Below are 14,798 nucleotides of genomic sequence, written 5' to 3'. Positions count from 1 at the left end.
GAAGCTGAGTAGGAGGAGGAGGAGACAGGAGGCAAAGAATGTTGCCCTGCGATCCTTTGCGGCGGAAGGACGTGCGCCAAACAGCTCTCCGCCTGGGGCCCAGCCGCCACTACATTTACCCAGTGTGCAGTTAGGGAGATATAGCGTCCCTGGCCGTGCTTACTGGTCCACGTATCTGTGGTTAGGTGGACCTTGTCACAGATGGCGTTGCGCAGTGCACACTTGATTTTATCAGACACTTGTTTGAGCAGGGAAGGCAAGGCTCTCTTGGAGAAGTAGTGGCAGCTGGGAACAACATACTGTGGGACAGCAAGTGACATGAGCTGTTTGAAGCTGTGTGTGTCCACCAGCCTAAATGACAGCATTTCATAGGCCAGTAGTTTAGAAATGCTGGCATTCAAGGCCAGGGATTGAGGGTGGCTAGGTGGGAATTTACGCTTTCTCTCAAATGTTTGTGAGATGGAGAGCTGAACACTGCCGTGTGACATGGTTGAGATGCTTGGTGACGCAGGTGGTGGTGTTGGTGATACATCCCATGTTTGCTGGGCGGCATGTGCCAACGTTCCTCCAGAGGAAGAGGCCGAGGCGGCGGCAGCAGCAGCAGAAGAGGCCGAGGCGGCAGCAGCAGAAGAGGTAGCAGGGTCTTGTCGTCAGCACATTGTTTGAAGAAGTGTAATGCCAGGGAACTCCTTGAAGTTGCCTTTGGGGTGCTCGGTCCCAGATGGCGGCGGTCAGTAGCAGGCGGAGTCTCTTGGCGGCGGGTGTTCTGATTTTGCCCACTGCTCCCTCTTTTGCTACGCTGTTGGCTCGGTCTCACCACTGCCTCTTCCTCCGAACTCTGAAAGTCAGTGGCACGACCTTCATTCCATGTGGGGTCTAGGACCTCATCGTCCCCTGCATCGTCTTCCACCCAGTCTTGATCCCTGACCTCCTGTTCAGTCTGCACACTGCAGAAAGACGCAGCAGTTGGCACCTGTGTTTCGTCATCATCAGAGACGTGCTGAGGTGGTATTCCCATGTCCTCATCATCAGGAAAAATAAGTGGTTGTGCGTTAGTGCATTCTATCTCTTCCACCCCTGGGGAAGGGCTAGGTGGATGCCCTTGGGAAACCCTGGCAGCAGAGTCTTCAAACAGCATAAGAGACTGCTGCATAACTTGAGGCTCAGACAGTTTCCCTGATATGCATGGGGGTGATGTGACAGACCGATGGGCTTGGTTTTCATGCGCCATCTGTGCGCTTTCTGCAGAAGACTGGGTGGTAGATAATGTGAACGTGCTGGATCCACTGTCGGCCACCCAATTGACTAATGCCTGTACCTGCTCAGGCCTTACCATCCTTAGAACAGCATTGGGCCCCACCAAATATCGCTGTAAATTCTGCTGGCTACTGGGACCTGAGGTAGTTGGTTCACTAGGACGTGTGGCTGTGGCAGAACGGCCACGTCCTCTCACAGCACCAGAGGGTCCACTAACACCACCACGACCATGTCCACGTCCGCGTCCGCTATTAGATGTTTTCTTCATTGTTCCCGTTAGCCACAATTTAGAGAATGGCAAATTTGGGAATAGTTTTTCAACCCAGAACAAAAAGTGTGCTTTTACGGTCACTACAAATAACTTGACCAGCTAAAACAGTACAGATTTGGTTGAATAGAAATGTGAGGCCTGTTTTTTTTTGCGCTGTGTGACAGGTATAGGTTTAATCACAGAATCAGACTTCTATCTGCACGGTAGCGTGTGTCTTAGGTTTTTCTGAATGACACTATCAGCACCTTCAATGTAAGATATCCTTTTTGGGATAGATTTCAAGTAGGCCTCATGTAGCAGAAACTAGTTATTTTGAGAATGGCAAATTTGGGAATAGTTTTTCAACCCAGAACAAAAAATGTGCTTTTACGGTCACTACAAATAACTTGACCAGCTAAAACAGTACAGATTTGGTTGAATAGAAATGTGAGGCCTGTTTTTTTTTTGCGCTGTGTGACAGGTATAGGTTTAATCACAGAATCAGACTTCTATCTGCACGGTAGCGTGTGTCTTAGGTTTTTCTGAATGACACTATCAGCACCTTCAATGTAAGATATCCTTTTTGGGATAGATTTCAAGTAGGCCTCATATAGCAGAAACTAGTTATTTTGAGAATGGCAAATTTGGGAATAGTTTTTCAACCCAGAACAAAAAATGTGCTTTTACGGTCACTACAAATATCTTGACCAGCTAAAACAGTACAAATTTGGTTGAATAGAAATGTCAGGTCTATTTTTTAGGCGCTGGGTGACAGGCTCAACTTGCCCCTGATGTAGTATATGGCCAAAAAATAACCACACTATTGATGGTTAAATGCACTTGGGTGACACAGGCTCAGCCTGCACCAGATGTAGTATATGGCCAAAAAATAACCAGACTGTTGATGGTTAAATGCACTTCAGTGACACAGGCTCAGCCTGCAGCTGATGTAGTATATGGCCAAAAAATAACCAGACTGTTGATGGTTAAATGCACTTCGGTGACACAGGCTCAGCCTGCAGCTGATGTAGGATATAGCGCAAAATAACCACACTATTGATGGTTAAATACACTTGGTGATAGCTTGTGCTGGCGCACCACAAGTCACAAAATGGCCGCCGATCACCCCAGAAAAAAGTGATCTAAAAACGCTCTGGGCAGCCTCAAAAAAGTGAGCAAGTCGATATTAGCACTTCAATGATCCACAGCTGCAGATCGATCACAGAATGAAGTCTTTTGGAGGAGTTAATCTGCCTAATCTCGCCCTAACGTCGCAGCTGCAACCTCTCCCTATGCTTGAATCAGCAGAGTGACGTGCAGCGCTACGTGACCCAAGCTTATATAGAGGCTGGGTCACATGCTGCACTGGCCAATCACAGCCATGCCAATAGTAGGCAAGGCTGTGATGGCCTCTTGGGGCAAGTAGTATGACGCTTGTTGATTGGCTGCTTTGCAGCCTTTCAAAAAGCGCCAAGAAAGCGCCGAACACCGAACCCGAACCCGGACTTTTACGAAAATGTTCGGGTCCGTGTCACGGACACCCCAAAATTCGGTACGAACCCGAACTATACAGTTCGGGTTCGCTCATCCCTAATAGCAACCCATTCTTTCATAATCACTTCTTGGAGTTTGTCAGAATTAGTGGGTTTTTGTTTGTCCACCCGCCTCTTGAGGATTGACCACAAGTTCTCAATGGGATTAAGATCTGGGGAGTTTCCAGGCAATGGACCTAAAATGTCAACGTTTTGGTTCCCGAGCCACTTAGTTATCACTTTTGCCTTATGGCACGGTGCTCCATCGTGCTGGAAAATGCATTGTTCTTCACCAAACTGTTGTTGGATTGTTGGAAGAAGTTGCTGTTGGAGGGTGTTTTGGTACCATTCTTTATTCATGGCTGTGTTTCTGGGCAAAATTCTGAGTGAGCCCACTGCCTTGGATGAGAAGCAACCCCACACATGAATGGTCTCAGGATGCTTTACTGTTGGAATGACACAGGACTGATGGTAGAGCTCACCTTTTCTTCTCCGGACAAGCCTTTTTCCAGATGCCCCAAACAATCGGAAAGAGGCTTCATTGGAGAAAATGTCTTTGCCCCAGTCCTCAGCAGTCCATTCACCATACTTTCTGCAGAAGATCAATCTGTCCCTGATGTTTTTTTTGGAGAGAAGTGGCTTCTTTGCTGCCTTTCTTGACACCAGGCCACCTTCCAAAAGTCTTCTCACTGTGCGTGCAGATGCGCTCACACCTGCCTGCTGCCATTCCTGAGCAAGCTCTGCACTGGTGGCACTCCGATCCCGCAGCTGAATCCTCTTTAGGAGACGATCCTGGCGCTTGCTGGACTTTCTTGGATGCCCTGAAGCCTTCTTAACAAGAATTGAACCTCTTTCCTTGAAGTTCTTGATGATCCTATAAATTGTTGATTGAGGTGCAATCTTAGTAGCCACAATATCCTTGCCTGTGAAGCCATTTTTATGCAACGAAATGATGGCTGCACGCGTTTCTTTGCAGGTCACCATGGTTAACAATGGAAGAACAATGATTTCAAGCCTCACCCTCTTTTTAACATGTCAAGTCTGCCATTTTAACCCAATCAGCCTGACATAATGATCTCCAGCCTTGTGCTCGTCAACATTCTCACCTGAGTTAACAAGACGATTACTGAAATGATCTCAGCAGGTCCTTTAATGACAGCAATGAAATGCAGTGGAAAGGTTTTTTTGGGATTAAGTTAATTTTCATGGCAAAGAAGGACTATGCAATTCATCTGATCACTCTTCATAACATTCTGGAGTATATGCAAATTGCTATTATAAAAACTTAAGCAGCAACTTTTCCAATTTCCAATATTTATGTAATTCTCAAAACTTTTGGCCACGACTGTATATATGTATTATTGTTCACTTCTAACATTATATAGCTTGAAAAAGACTTTGTTGTCGAAACGTTGCTATTTTCTTGGTGTTAGCAAACACAAGATTGGACTCAAGACGGAGTGCTGCGTTTTTTCATCTCTTTTTTTTGGCTACCAAGGGGGCCCTTAGGTCGGGGCCTGGCACTGCGAGCACCGCCGCCATTCTTTATTGAAATCGACTAACAAGTGGTGCTGTCCTGTCTTTACGTTGATAGGAAATTATGCATGAACTTCAGCCACTCTTACACTGCAAAGCACACCCTCCTTGAGCTGCAAAGGCAGAATGGCGTTCCACAACATCGGCTCATATGCGACGTTTCTACCCATTGGAACGCTACCCTCCATATGTTGGACCAACTATATGAACAGAGAAAGGCCATAAACGATTTCTTGATGATACAGGCAGACAGAGGAACTCCCCTATGTAACTTCGATGTTAGCCAGTGGCAGCTCATGCGTGACACCAGTACTACGGAATGAACAATGTCATTCCACTGCTTCATGTTCTGGAACATATGCTGCTAAATCTGGCTGGCCAGGGGACATGAGACTACATCTCACGGCCACATGAGTCCTGTGGGGGCTGAACTAGAGGAGGAGAAGTACATTCGAACACAAGCAATGCATAGAGAAATGGGTGTTTTTTCTACACAGGTGACAGGAGAGGAAAAGCAGGAGCAGCCAGTGGAGCTACAGGGCGATGAGGAAGACGAGGCAGATGACCCAGACACACTGTGGCAGTATGCAGTGGAGATTGAGCAGGGAGTCCCTATGAATCACTTGTGCAAATGGCCCGATGCAAGCTCAGTTGCTTGCGTAGTGACAGCCGAATTGTCACCATTCGGCAGAGGGATGACTACTGGCTTTCTACCATGTTAGACCCTTGCTACCGGTCCAAAATTGGGGGCTTTTTTACACCCGCTGAGAGGGAGGACAAGCTGAACTACTATAGAGACATCCTATGTAGTCAGTTGGCCGCTGCTTATGTGTGCCATCGCCCATCCTCACGCAGGTCTGACTAGGGGGGCCCTCTGCGTTCACATTCCACTGCCATGGCTGCTGGGGGGGTGGGCCGTCAGGCAGGAGCAGGGGTGGATTAAGTGCATGATAGGCCCGGGGCTGTCTACCCAACTCGGGCCCCCCCCCTTCTTTTAGTTTTAGTTTTTTTTCTGTATGAAGAGGCTGTGGTGCTTTGTAAGCGCCACAGTCTCTTCCTAAGCCATATGACATCGTTCACATGGTCTAGGTGCAGCTCTGTCCCATCTGAGTGATTGGGGCTGAGCTGCAATACCAAGCACAGTGCTATCAAATGGACAGCGCAGTGCTTGGTAAGGAGCAAAGAGGCTGCGGTGCTTACTGGGACATCACGGTCTCCTCAAACAGCTGATTGGCGGGGTATTAGGAGTCTGACCCCCATCATCTCATAACTTTCTGAGTACAGATCTCATAGATGTTACCTGCAGTCCTATGTAACACCCCACATAACACAGTGAACGATTGTGTTATGTAGGGTGTTACATAGGACTGCATGGAACATCTACTACATTATCTGTACACAGAAAGTTATCACTGTTATCTGGGCTGTTACATAGGACTGCAGGTGACAAATTAAAATTTTTGTTGCCAAATTTAAAATACATATGTTTATGATAAAAAAAAGACTTGGAGGAGAAGATGAGACACAGGTCACAGTGGTGAGCCAGCTCTACATATAGGGGAATACAGCCCCACATACCTGTTACATCCAGTGACATCTCCTGTCATCTAGATCTTCTCTTTCCTCTTCTCCTCCATTTGACCCAGAACGCCATGACAAATAATTTCAGCCGCATATCGTCTCTACAGAGTTTGTTACACAGACACGTTAGATTTCTCATAATTGGTGTCATTTATCAAACTGGTGTAAAGTAGAACTGGCTTAGGTGCCCATAGCAATCAATCATATTTCACCTTTCATTTTCCAAAGGAGCTGTCAAAAATGAAAGGTGGAATATGTTGCTATGGGTAACTGACCCATTTCTACTTTACACCAGTTTGATAAATTACCCCAAAGGTCCCTATAGTGTCTACAGCAATTATAATGTCCCCTAGACTGCCCCAGTAATAATAACACCCTATATTGTGCTCCAGGTAATAATGCCTGTATAGTATCCCCAAAAATAATGTCCCCTAATAGCAACGCCCCCACACTTCCCCCATATAGAAATTTCCACCACATTGCTCCCATATAGTAATTCATTTCCACCACGCTGTTCCCATATAGTAATTTCCCCCACACTGCTCCATATAGTAATTTTCCCCACACTGCCCCCATATAGTAATTTCCCCCACACTCCCCTTATAGTGATTTTCCCCACACTGCCCCATATAGTAATGTCCCCCACACTGCTCCATATAGTAATTTTCCCCACACTGCCCCATATAGTAATTTCCCCCACACTCCCGATAAACTAATTTATCCCAAACTGCCCCCATATAGTAATTTACCCCATACTGCCCCATATAGTAACTTACCCCCACATTGTCCCAGATAGTAATTTCCCCCGAACTGCCCCCATATAGTAATTTCCCCCACACTTCTCCATATAGTAATTCCCCCTACACTGCCACCATATAGTAATTTCCTACACACAATCCCAATATAGTAATTTCGCCCACACTTCACCCATATAGTAATCCCCCCCACTGCTCCATACAGTAATTTCTTCCACACTGCCTCTCATGTAGTAATTCCCCCCACACTGTTCCCCATGTAGTAGTTTTCCCCCACAAAGTTATTTGCCCCCCACACTGCCCCTATCAAGTAATAACCCCCCACACTGCCCCCTATTAAGTAATTTGACCCAACACTGCCATCCATTAAGTAATTTGCCCCGACACTGCCATCCATTAAGTAATTTGCCCCCACACTGCCCTTCATTAAGTAATTTGCCCCCACACTGCCCCCAATTAAATAATTTGCCCCCACACTGCCCCCAATTAAGTAATTTGCCCCCATGGAAACATTTGCCCCCACTGTCCCTGTAGTAATATGTCCTCCTCTGCCCCCCAAAGTTGGCACACACAAAAAAATAAAATAAAATTAAGGCTAATACTTACCTGTGTCCGGAATGGTGAGGCAGGCGCGCGTACATCAAAGCCCTGCGCGTGCCCATATATAGGCGCACGATCACGTCATCACGCACGCCGGGCTTTTACCACCACATAGGCCTCAGGCCTACTAGGCTTGAAGCCTATGGTGGTGGTAGACAGCGGGGCAGGCAACTATGTGCTGCTGTGCCCCGCCGCAGTATTTGGGCATTCGGGTCAGCGTTTGGCCCCCCCGCAATGCCGGGCCCGGGGCTGCCGACTCGAACGTCCCTATTATAATCAGACACTGGGCAGGAGCAGTACCTGCTCCATCAGCAGAAATTTAAGTCTAGAGTCGCTGATGAGCAGTTTTCTTCACCCGCCAACTGAAGAAACTACTCACCAGCAGCTAGACATGGAGCAGACCAGCAGGTTGTGGCATACTTGGACTGCACCCTGACACCCCACATCAAAAATCCCCTGGACTACTGGGCAGCCAATTGATTTGTGGCCGCAACTGCCGAGTTTGCCCTGGACAAGCTTTCCTGCCCGGCCAGCAGTGTGGCATCAGAACGCGTGTTTAGTGTGGCAGGGGCCATATTTACCCCAAGGAGAACTCGCCTGTCCACCTAAAATGTGGAGAAACTGACCTTTGCGAAGATGAATCAAGTGTGGATCAGCCAGGATTTCCACACACCAGTGCCTGATGCATCAGACTAGATCCTCCATGGTGCCACATCCAAACTTTGTCAAAAGAGACCTGTGTCTTCTGGCTACTTGCTTCAGCTACTATTCTGATAATGCCACCTGCCTGATGCCACACACCCGCTGCCAGGTGCTCCTACTGCCACCCACCATCTTTAGCTGTTACTGTTATCGCCCCCTACCTCACCACTCTGTCACTGGGCCACTCTGTTGTCTCCTCATGCTGCTGCCACCTCATCACTCTGTGGTCTCCTCATGCTGAATTATATTCAACACACTGCAGGCATATACATTATAAAATGTCCGATCTAGATCATCTTATAATCAAATTAATACAGTTGAAACCAGTATGCTGGAAAAATTACAAAACTGCATAGAAAACACCTTAGCCAATGGTAACTAAAATATGAATGTAACATTAAAACAGCAAATTTCCTATAAGAAATGCATATATGGTAATGGGAAATAAGGTTGGCTTTACCATGGATAGAAGCTGGTGCAAATCTGTTTTCTATATACTGCTATGCCGCCAGAAGCTATTCCAATTAGTAGATCCTGGTGACAAAAAGTCAGTAATTAATTTCCATAATTTATAACATAAATATAACTGCTAATGTGCAATATGACATATATTTATGTTAGGTTTCGTGTATGCCAAGTTTGACACACAAATTTGCCAAAAATAAAAAATCTATGGGGGTCATTTATTAAGACCGGCATTTTATACGTGGGTCTAAATCTAAGCCAGCAGGTCAGCTTAGACCATTTTCTATACCTAAAACAGGTGTAGAAAATAATGAAAGAGACAGGCCTAACGGCCCTTCCCCGCCTACGCCACGCATACTTTTTTTTAGTCCTGGCGTGAGCAGGGAAAAGTCACAGAAAACAGTGAAAATCTGCACCAGAAATACACCATATAGGCGTATTTCTCATAGTAAATGACCCCCTATGTACATACTCATAATGCAATCAGGTGCAATCAGGATTGATGTCACATAGATATGGAAGACAGTAGCTGAGTATTTTAAAAGGGTATTTCATACAACCATATTCTAATACAAGTAGTATTAATGGAGCCCACTTATGCTTTAATTAAAGAAGAACTCCCGCAAAAAAAAATTATTCTCTGACCTAATAGAAAGGTACATGATGTAATCTGTAGTGAATGTAATTTTCTTACCAGTGGCTGTATTTGTTATAACCTCGGTTTTGCTTCTCAGCTGTCATGTGACCAGCAATCAGACTCTCCAAATGACACAACATCTTATGTGTGGACAGGAAGTTTCTCTATGTATTCCTATGGGACCCTCACTCTCAGTCTCATAGGAATGAACAGAGAAGTAAATGACTTCCTGTCCTGTGTCAGTTGGAGATCAGAGAGTTGGTCACATGACACAACTAACATTAGAAAGGAAGGGATAGCTCACATATACAGTCACTGATGAGAAGATTACATTCACTACAGGTGACATCATGTACCTTTCTAGCAGGTCAGAGAATAAAAACTTTTGCGGGAGTTTCACTTTAAAATTCTCCACTAAGTCTCCCAAATGCATTGGTGCAGGAAACACTTCCTGGCTTGTGCAAGATAATCAAAGTAGAATAAAAATGTTCCTGTTCCACAGGATAAAATCCAATTTTTTAATTAAAAAACATTAAAAACATTAAACAACAGAAACTCAGACTTAGCTACTAATGGAGATATCACAGGAAAAATCCCACAATTTTGTAAATATATAACTAGTCACTTCTATAGTCCAGGAATGGCCAACCTGAGGCTCTCCATCTGTTACAAAACTACAACTCCCAGCATGCACAGACTGCCTACAGCCATTAGCCTGCAGCAGGGCATGGTGGGAGTTGTAGTTTTACAACAGCTGGAGAACCGCAGGTTGGTCATGCCTGCTATAGTCCATTGGGATATCTTGTTTCCAATTCTAGTATCCAAAATGTCTCCCGTAATAGCAGCTTTTTCTTCCAGTCCCCACCCCGTAAAGGACATTTAACCCATTCTAGACCAAAGAATCTAAAATGTTCCGTAGAGCTGTCATGTAAATCAATGAATGATATGTTGTCAATGTAAAATAGATGTTCATATATAAATTCTTTGAGCTTTCTAGTAGTACAACCTACATAATACAGATCACATTTGAAGCAAAAAATAATATATGCAATCATGCTATCAATCATGAAAGTGTCCCTAATGCTAGAGGTTTTAAATGCAAATCTGCACGTTACACCGACCACTGCCACAATAAAAGAAACCCTTCTGACTAAGCCAAATTTTGGCCACCTGTTGGAAACAAAAAAACTGGGAGACAGAATATTAGCTAGAGTGCGACCCTTTTTGGCTACACAGCGATATCCTCCACCAATAATCTTACATATCGTCTTGGTTCAAAATAAGTAAATATTTAAGTATAATTTTTCTGATATCCTTAAATTGTTCACTGAAAAATTGGTTTGTTTTTAGATGGATCTGTGGTTATAACATTATTATACAAGGTGCTGGGCCCACAGCCGGTCTGCATATTTCTGCACTGGAGATTTCTATTTCATACATTTATATACATTTATATTTTTATCTTTTTCTTGATGTATTTATTAAAAATCATGAATAAATATAATACATTATAGTCAATGTATGCCTTGAGGACCTAACTATTATTCTTTATTACTTCTAGAACGAAAACTATTACAAACTGACTGATACTAATTATTCTATTGACATGACATGTCTCTTTGGTCCCTAGTTACAAAATGTACCCCAAGGGCAGTTTCAGCAAATACTTCTAATAAACAGGATTACCACTAGTAAAGTTTAGTTCTGAAGGAGCAGTTTTAGAAAAACAGTATAAAGAAAGTGAATTGGAACAAATGATTCATAAGGAAGGGGAAAAGGCCTCCAAGGTAGAAAGGAGAAGAAAGAAGATAGTAAAGAGAGATATAAGTTTGCATTTCAGGCACAATGCCGAAGAGGGAAAAATAAAGAGGATCTTTAAGAAAAATTTGTATATTTAAAAAATAAATAAAAATGACCTTGTAATAGGGGATCTTATTCCAAAAGATCAGAGTTTTTATATTTTTTCTACAGCTGCTAACATTAAAGGGGTTATGCAGAGGTTTTATACTTATGACCGATCCTCAGGATAGGTTATCAATATCTGATCGGCAGGGGTCCGACACCCGGCACCCCTGCTGATCATGTGTAAAGAGGAAGCAGCGCTCCATGTGAGCACTGCTTCCTGTTCATTACCATGCCCATTGTCAGGTGTTGGACCCCCAACTATCAGGTATTGATGACTAGAGTTGAGCGGACACCTAAATGTTCGGGTTCGACCAAACTTCAGAAAAAAGTTCGAGTTCGGGACTCGAACTTGACCCCGAATTCGAACCCCATTGAAGTCAATGGGGACCCGAACTTTAGAGCACTAAAATGGCTGTAAAAATGTCATGGAAAGGGCTTGAGGGCTGCAAATGTCATCAAAATGTGGTTAAGAGCATGGCAAGTGCTCTGCAAACAAATGTGGATAGGGAAATGACTTTAAATAACATAAAATACGTAAAAAATAAATAAATAATAATCTTGATCTAGGAGGACGAGGTCCATATGGAGTAGGAGGTTGAGGAGGCGGTGGATGTGGCGGTGTAGGTGGAAGTGGCGGTGGAGGAGGAGGTAGCCTACACTGCTTTTTGGTTTAAATTTTTTTTTAATTTTTTTTAATTAGGGTACACCCCAAAACATTGGGAAATATAACCCTCCAGTCGTGCTAAACACACGTTCAGACAATACACTGGCTGCAGGGCAGGCCAGCACCTCCAAGGGGTAAAGGGCAAGCTCAGGCCATGGCCCAATTTGGAGACCCAGAAGTTGCAGGGGCTGACCCCTGTCAGTCAGTTCGTGTAGGCATGTGCATACTTACTGCCCCACCATGACGCACGTCCCCGTGATGTTCACGATCCAATTGGATATCTTCTCTATCAACTTTCGATGTTCTTTTATGCGCCTACCATGGTGATCACGGGTGGCGGGCAATCAGGGTTCCAGGCCAGAGAGGGAGCGTGAGAAAGAGAAACCACATCCAAGGGAGGATTCATTTTTTAAAATTTAAAATTATAGAATGGAAATATGGGACAAAGTATTAAAGCGTAAAAGTAGGACAACTTTTTAAAGTTTAAGCATTGAATGAAAGGATGTGTCGCGCATCAATTAATGAAGAATTTCTTGAATTTTATTCCCTGTCAACTAAGCAAAACAGGGGTTTCTATCCGGCAAAATTTGAAAAATGTCACCTGACAATGTAATTGACGATTTTTTTAAATTTATGTTCCTGTCACCTATGCAGAGGTGCCCCAGTGACATCCACCATCCATTTGGATATCTTCTCTATCAACTTTTGATGGTCTTTTCTGAGCCTACCATGTTGATCACGGTTATCGGCGAATTAGGGTTCCACACCGGAGAGGGAGCGTGAGAAAAAGAGACCAAATTTAAGGGAAATAAATTTATAAAAAAAAATTGGGATCGAGCAGAAATGTGGGAAAAGCTATTGAGGCGCATATGTGGGACAAGTTACAGAAGCCCAAATGTGGGCCAAAAGAGTCAAGCGGAAATGTGGGAAAAGCTATTGAGGCGCAAATGTTGTACAAGTTACAGAAGCCCAAATGTGGGCCAAAAGAGTCAAGTGGAAATGTGGGAAAAGCTATTGAGGCGCAAATGTTGGCCAAAAGAGTATAGCGGAAATGTGAGACAAATTATTGAAGTGCAAATGTGGTACAACTTGTTTAAGTTTAAGCATTGAATCAAAGGAGGTGGCGCGCATCAATTAAAAAAGCATTTCAGAAATTTTATTCCCTGTCACCTATGCAGAGCAGGGGTTTATACACGTCTAAAATTGTATAATGTCGGGGGGCGGAGCTAGCGCCAGTGCTGAATGGCTGCGTCTGGCTGAAGCTCCTGCTTTCAACCTGCTGTGGGGACTGTGCTGTTCTTTTCAAATTTAATTCCTGCACTGCATTATTATCTCCTTTTACCATGTTGTTTCAACGTGTTGTTCTCTGCTGCCATCTGCTGGCCGGAATTTGTATGCTGCACGCCTCATTCTTGTTAAACAAAGTTTTTCTCTCTGGGTGTGGTTTTAGCAGCCTTGGTCCTTGTCACTTCCTGTAGCCATTTTCAGTGCTGCATTCCTTTGTGACTGGAGACACACACCTTGGCTTGTGAAGGCATCAGTTTTTGACCAGCAGTTAGCCTCAGGAAAGACATCCACATCACAGCATCTGCTCTGCTACTCCATTCCTGTATTGCATCACCGTATGTCGCTGCTTTGGATCAAATAAACCCACGTTTGATTGCATCCTCATGTCTACGTCTGGATCCATCTAACCTGAGCACCTGCCGGTCCGGTCTGCTCCACTGCTTGGATACGAAGGTAGGACAGTCACAAAGTCATTATCAGTTACACCTTCATTCGCCTTCATGTGGGGACAGAACAGTCAAAAACTGCCTTAAAGCCTTATACCCCAGTCAATATCTGTCTCAATGTCGAATGCCCGGGTACAGGTTCCCTCAGAGCCCAGTGCCACACTCAGGAACCTCCCTTGCTAAAGGCCCACTCGCAGCAAATCTGCCCGGCAACAGTGCACGTCCCACAAGCCCAAGGGGAAGCACGGCGTGTCCGCAGTAGATATACTCTCACCTGGAAGTCCTCCACTACTCGCCAAGCCATTTTCTACATCCTATATTAACCCTTGCTCGCATGATATAAGAACTGTTCACGCACGCGGGGCCTCCCTCAAACCAAAACCCTGCAATTCACTCAAAACACTTTAGGAACCTCATCAGGGTGCCTCATCTGAGCCGCACTGCAATTTTCAGCCCCCAATTCAAAAGTTCATTTTCTTAAAGAGACAGCGCACCTTAAATCAAAATGTCCGAAAAGGACCTCGTACAGTTCCCCAGTGATGAAACAAAGCAAATGCAACCTGATACTGATCATTATGAAGAGCTGGAGGTAGAACCCACACTTCCAGCAGACCAAGTCACGCGACCAAGGAGCTCTCTCAAACCAACTATAAAGATCACAGAAAACTATCACACCAGGAAAGATGAGCTATGTGACAACCTGGAAGAGCTATGGGAACGAGTTTCCTCCCTCATATCAGGACTTAAGTCCTCCTCAGGCGATGCCACCAGTTTACAAGTTGCCGTCGGGCGGCTGAACGCAGCCCATGAATGATACAAGAGACTGTCCACAAGGTATATAACCTTTCTAAAAGACTCTAATATTGAAGAAGCCCCGTCAGAATTGTGCAAGGCAGAATCAATAGACAGACAAAGAGACGCCATGGTGCTGGACGCTAAAGATAAAGTGGAACTCCGTATCTCTCATTTGCAAGAAACTAGATCACACAGATCGCATTCATCCAAACATTCCTCGCGGTCCTACAGATCAACATGCTCTAGAAGCTCCGCCCTGAGCGACAGATTACTAGAGGCCCGTATAAATGCAGAGCAATCCAAAGTGAGGTGTTCCTTCGTCGAAAAAGAAGTCCTTGCGAGGGCAGAAGCAGAGGCTCGAATAAAGATCCTTGAATCAGAGAGGG

At 44.7% G+C, this 14,798-nt stretch overlaps 1 protein-coding gene across 1 annotated transcript in view; it reads right to left on the bottom strand.

The window, feature by feature from the left end:
• The window catches only part of PTPN3 (protein tyrosine phosphatase non-receptor type 3), a 1,427,127-nt gene that overhangs the window by 775,646 nt on the left and 636,683 nt on the right, over window positions 1–14,798 (bottom strand). Inside the window, 1 exon segment of the mRNA XM_040432350.1 lies at window positions 8,674–8,747. Within this exon segment, the coding sequence (XP_040288284.1) occupies window positions 8,674–8,747 (74 nt within the window).

The sequence above is a fragment of the Bufo bufo genome, chromosome 5, assembly GCF_905171765.1.
Source record: "Bufo bufo chromosome 5, aBufBuf1.1, whole genome shotgun sequence".
NCBI lineage: Eukaryota > Metazoa > Chordata > Amphibia > Anura > Bufonidae > Bufo > Bufo bufo.
The sequence above is the reverse complement of the archived record's forward strand: the minus strand, read 5'-3'. Positions and strand labels throughout refer to the sequence as shown.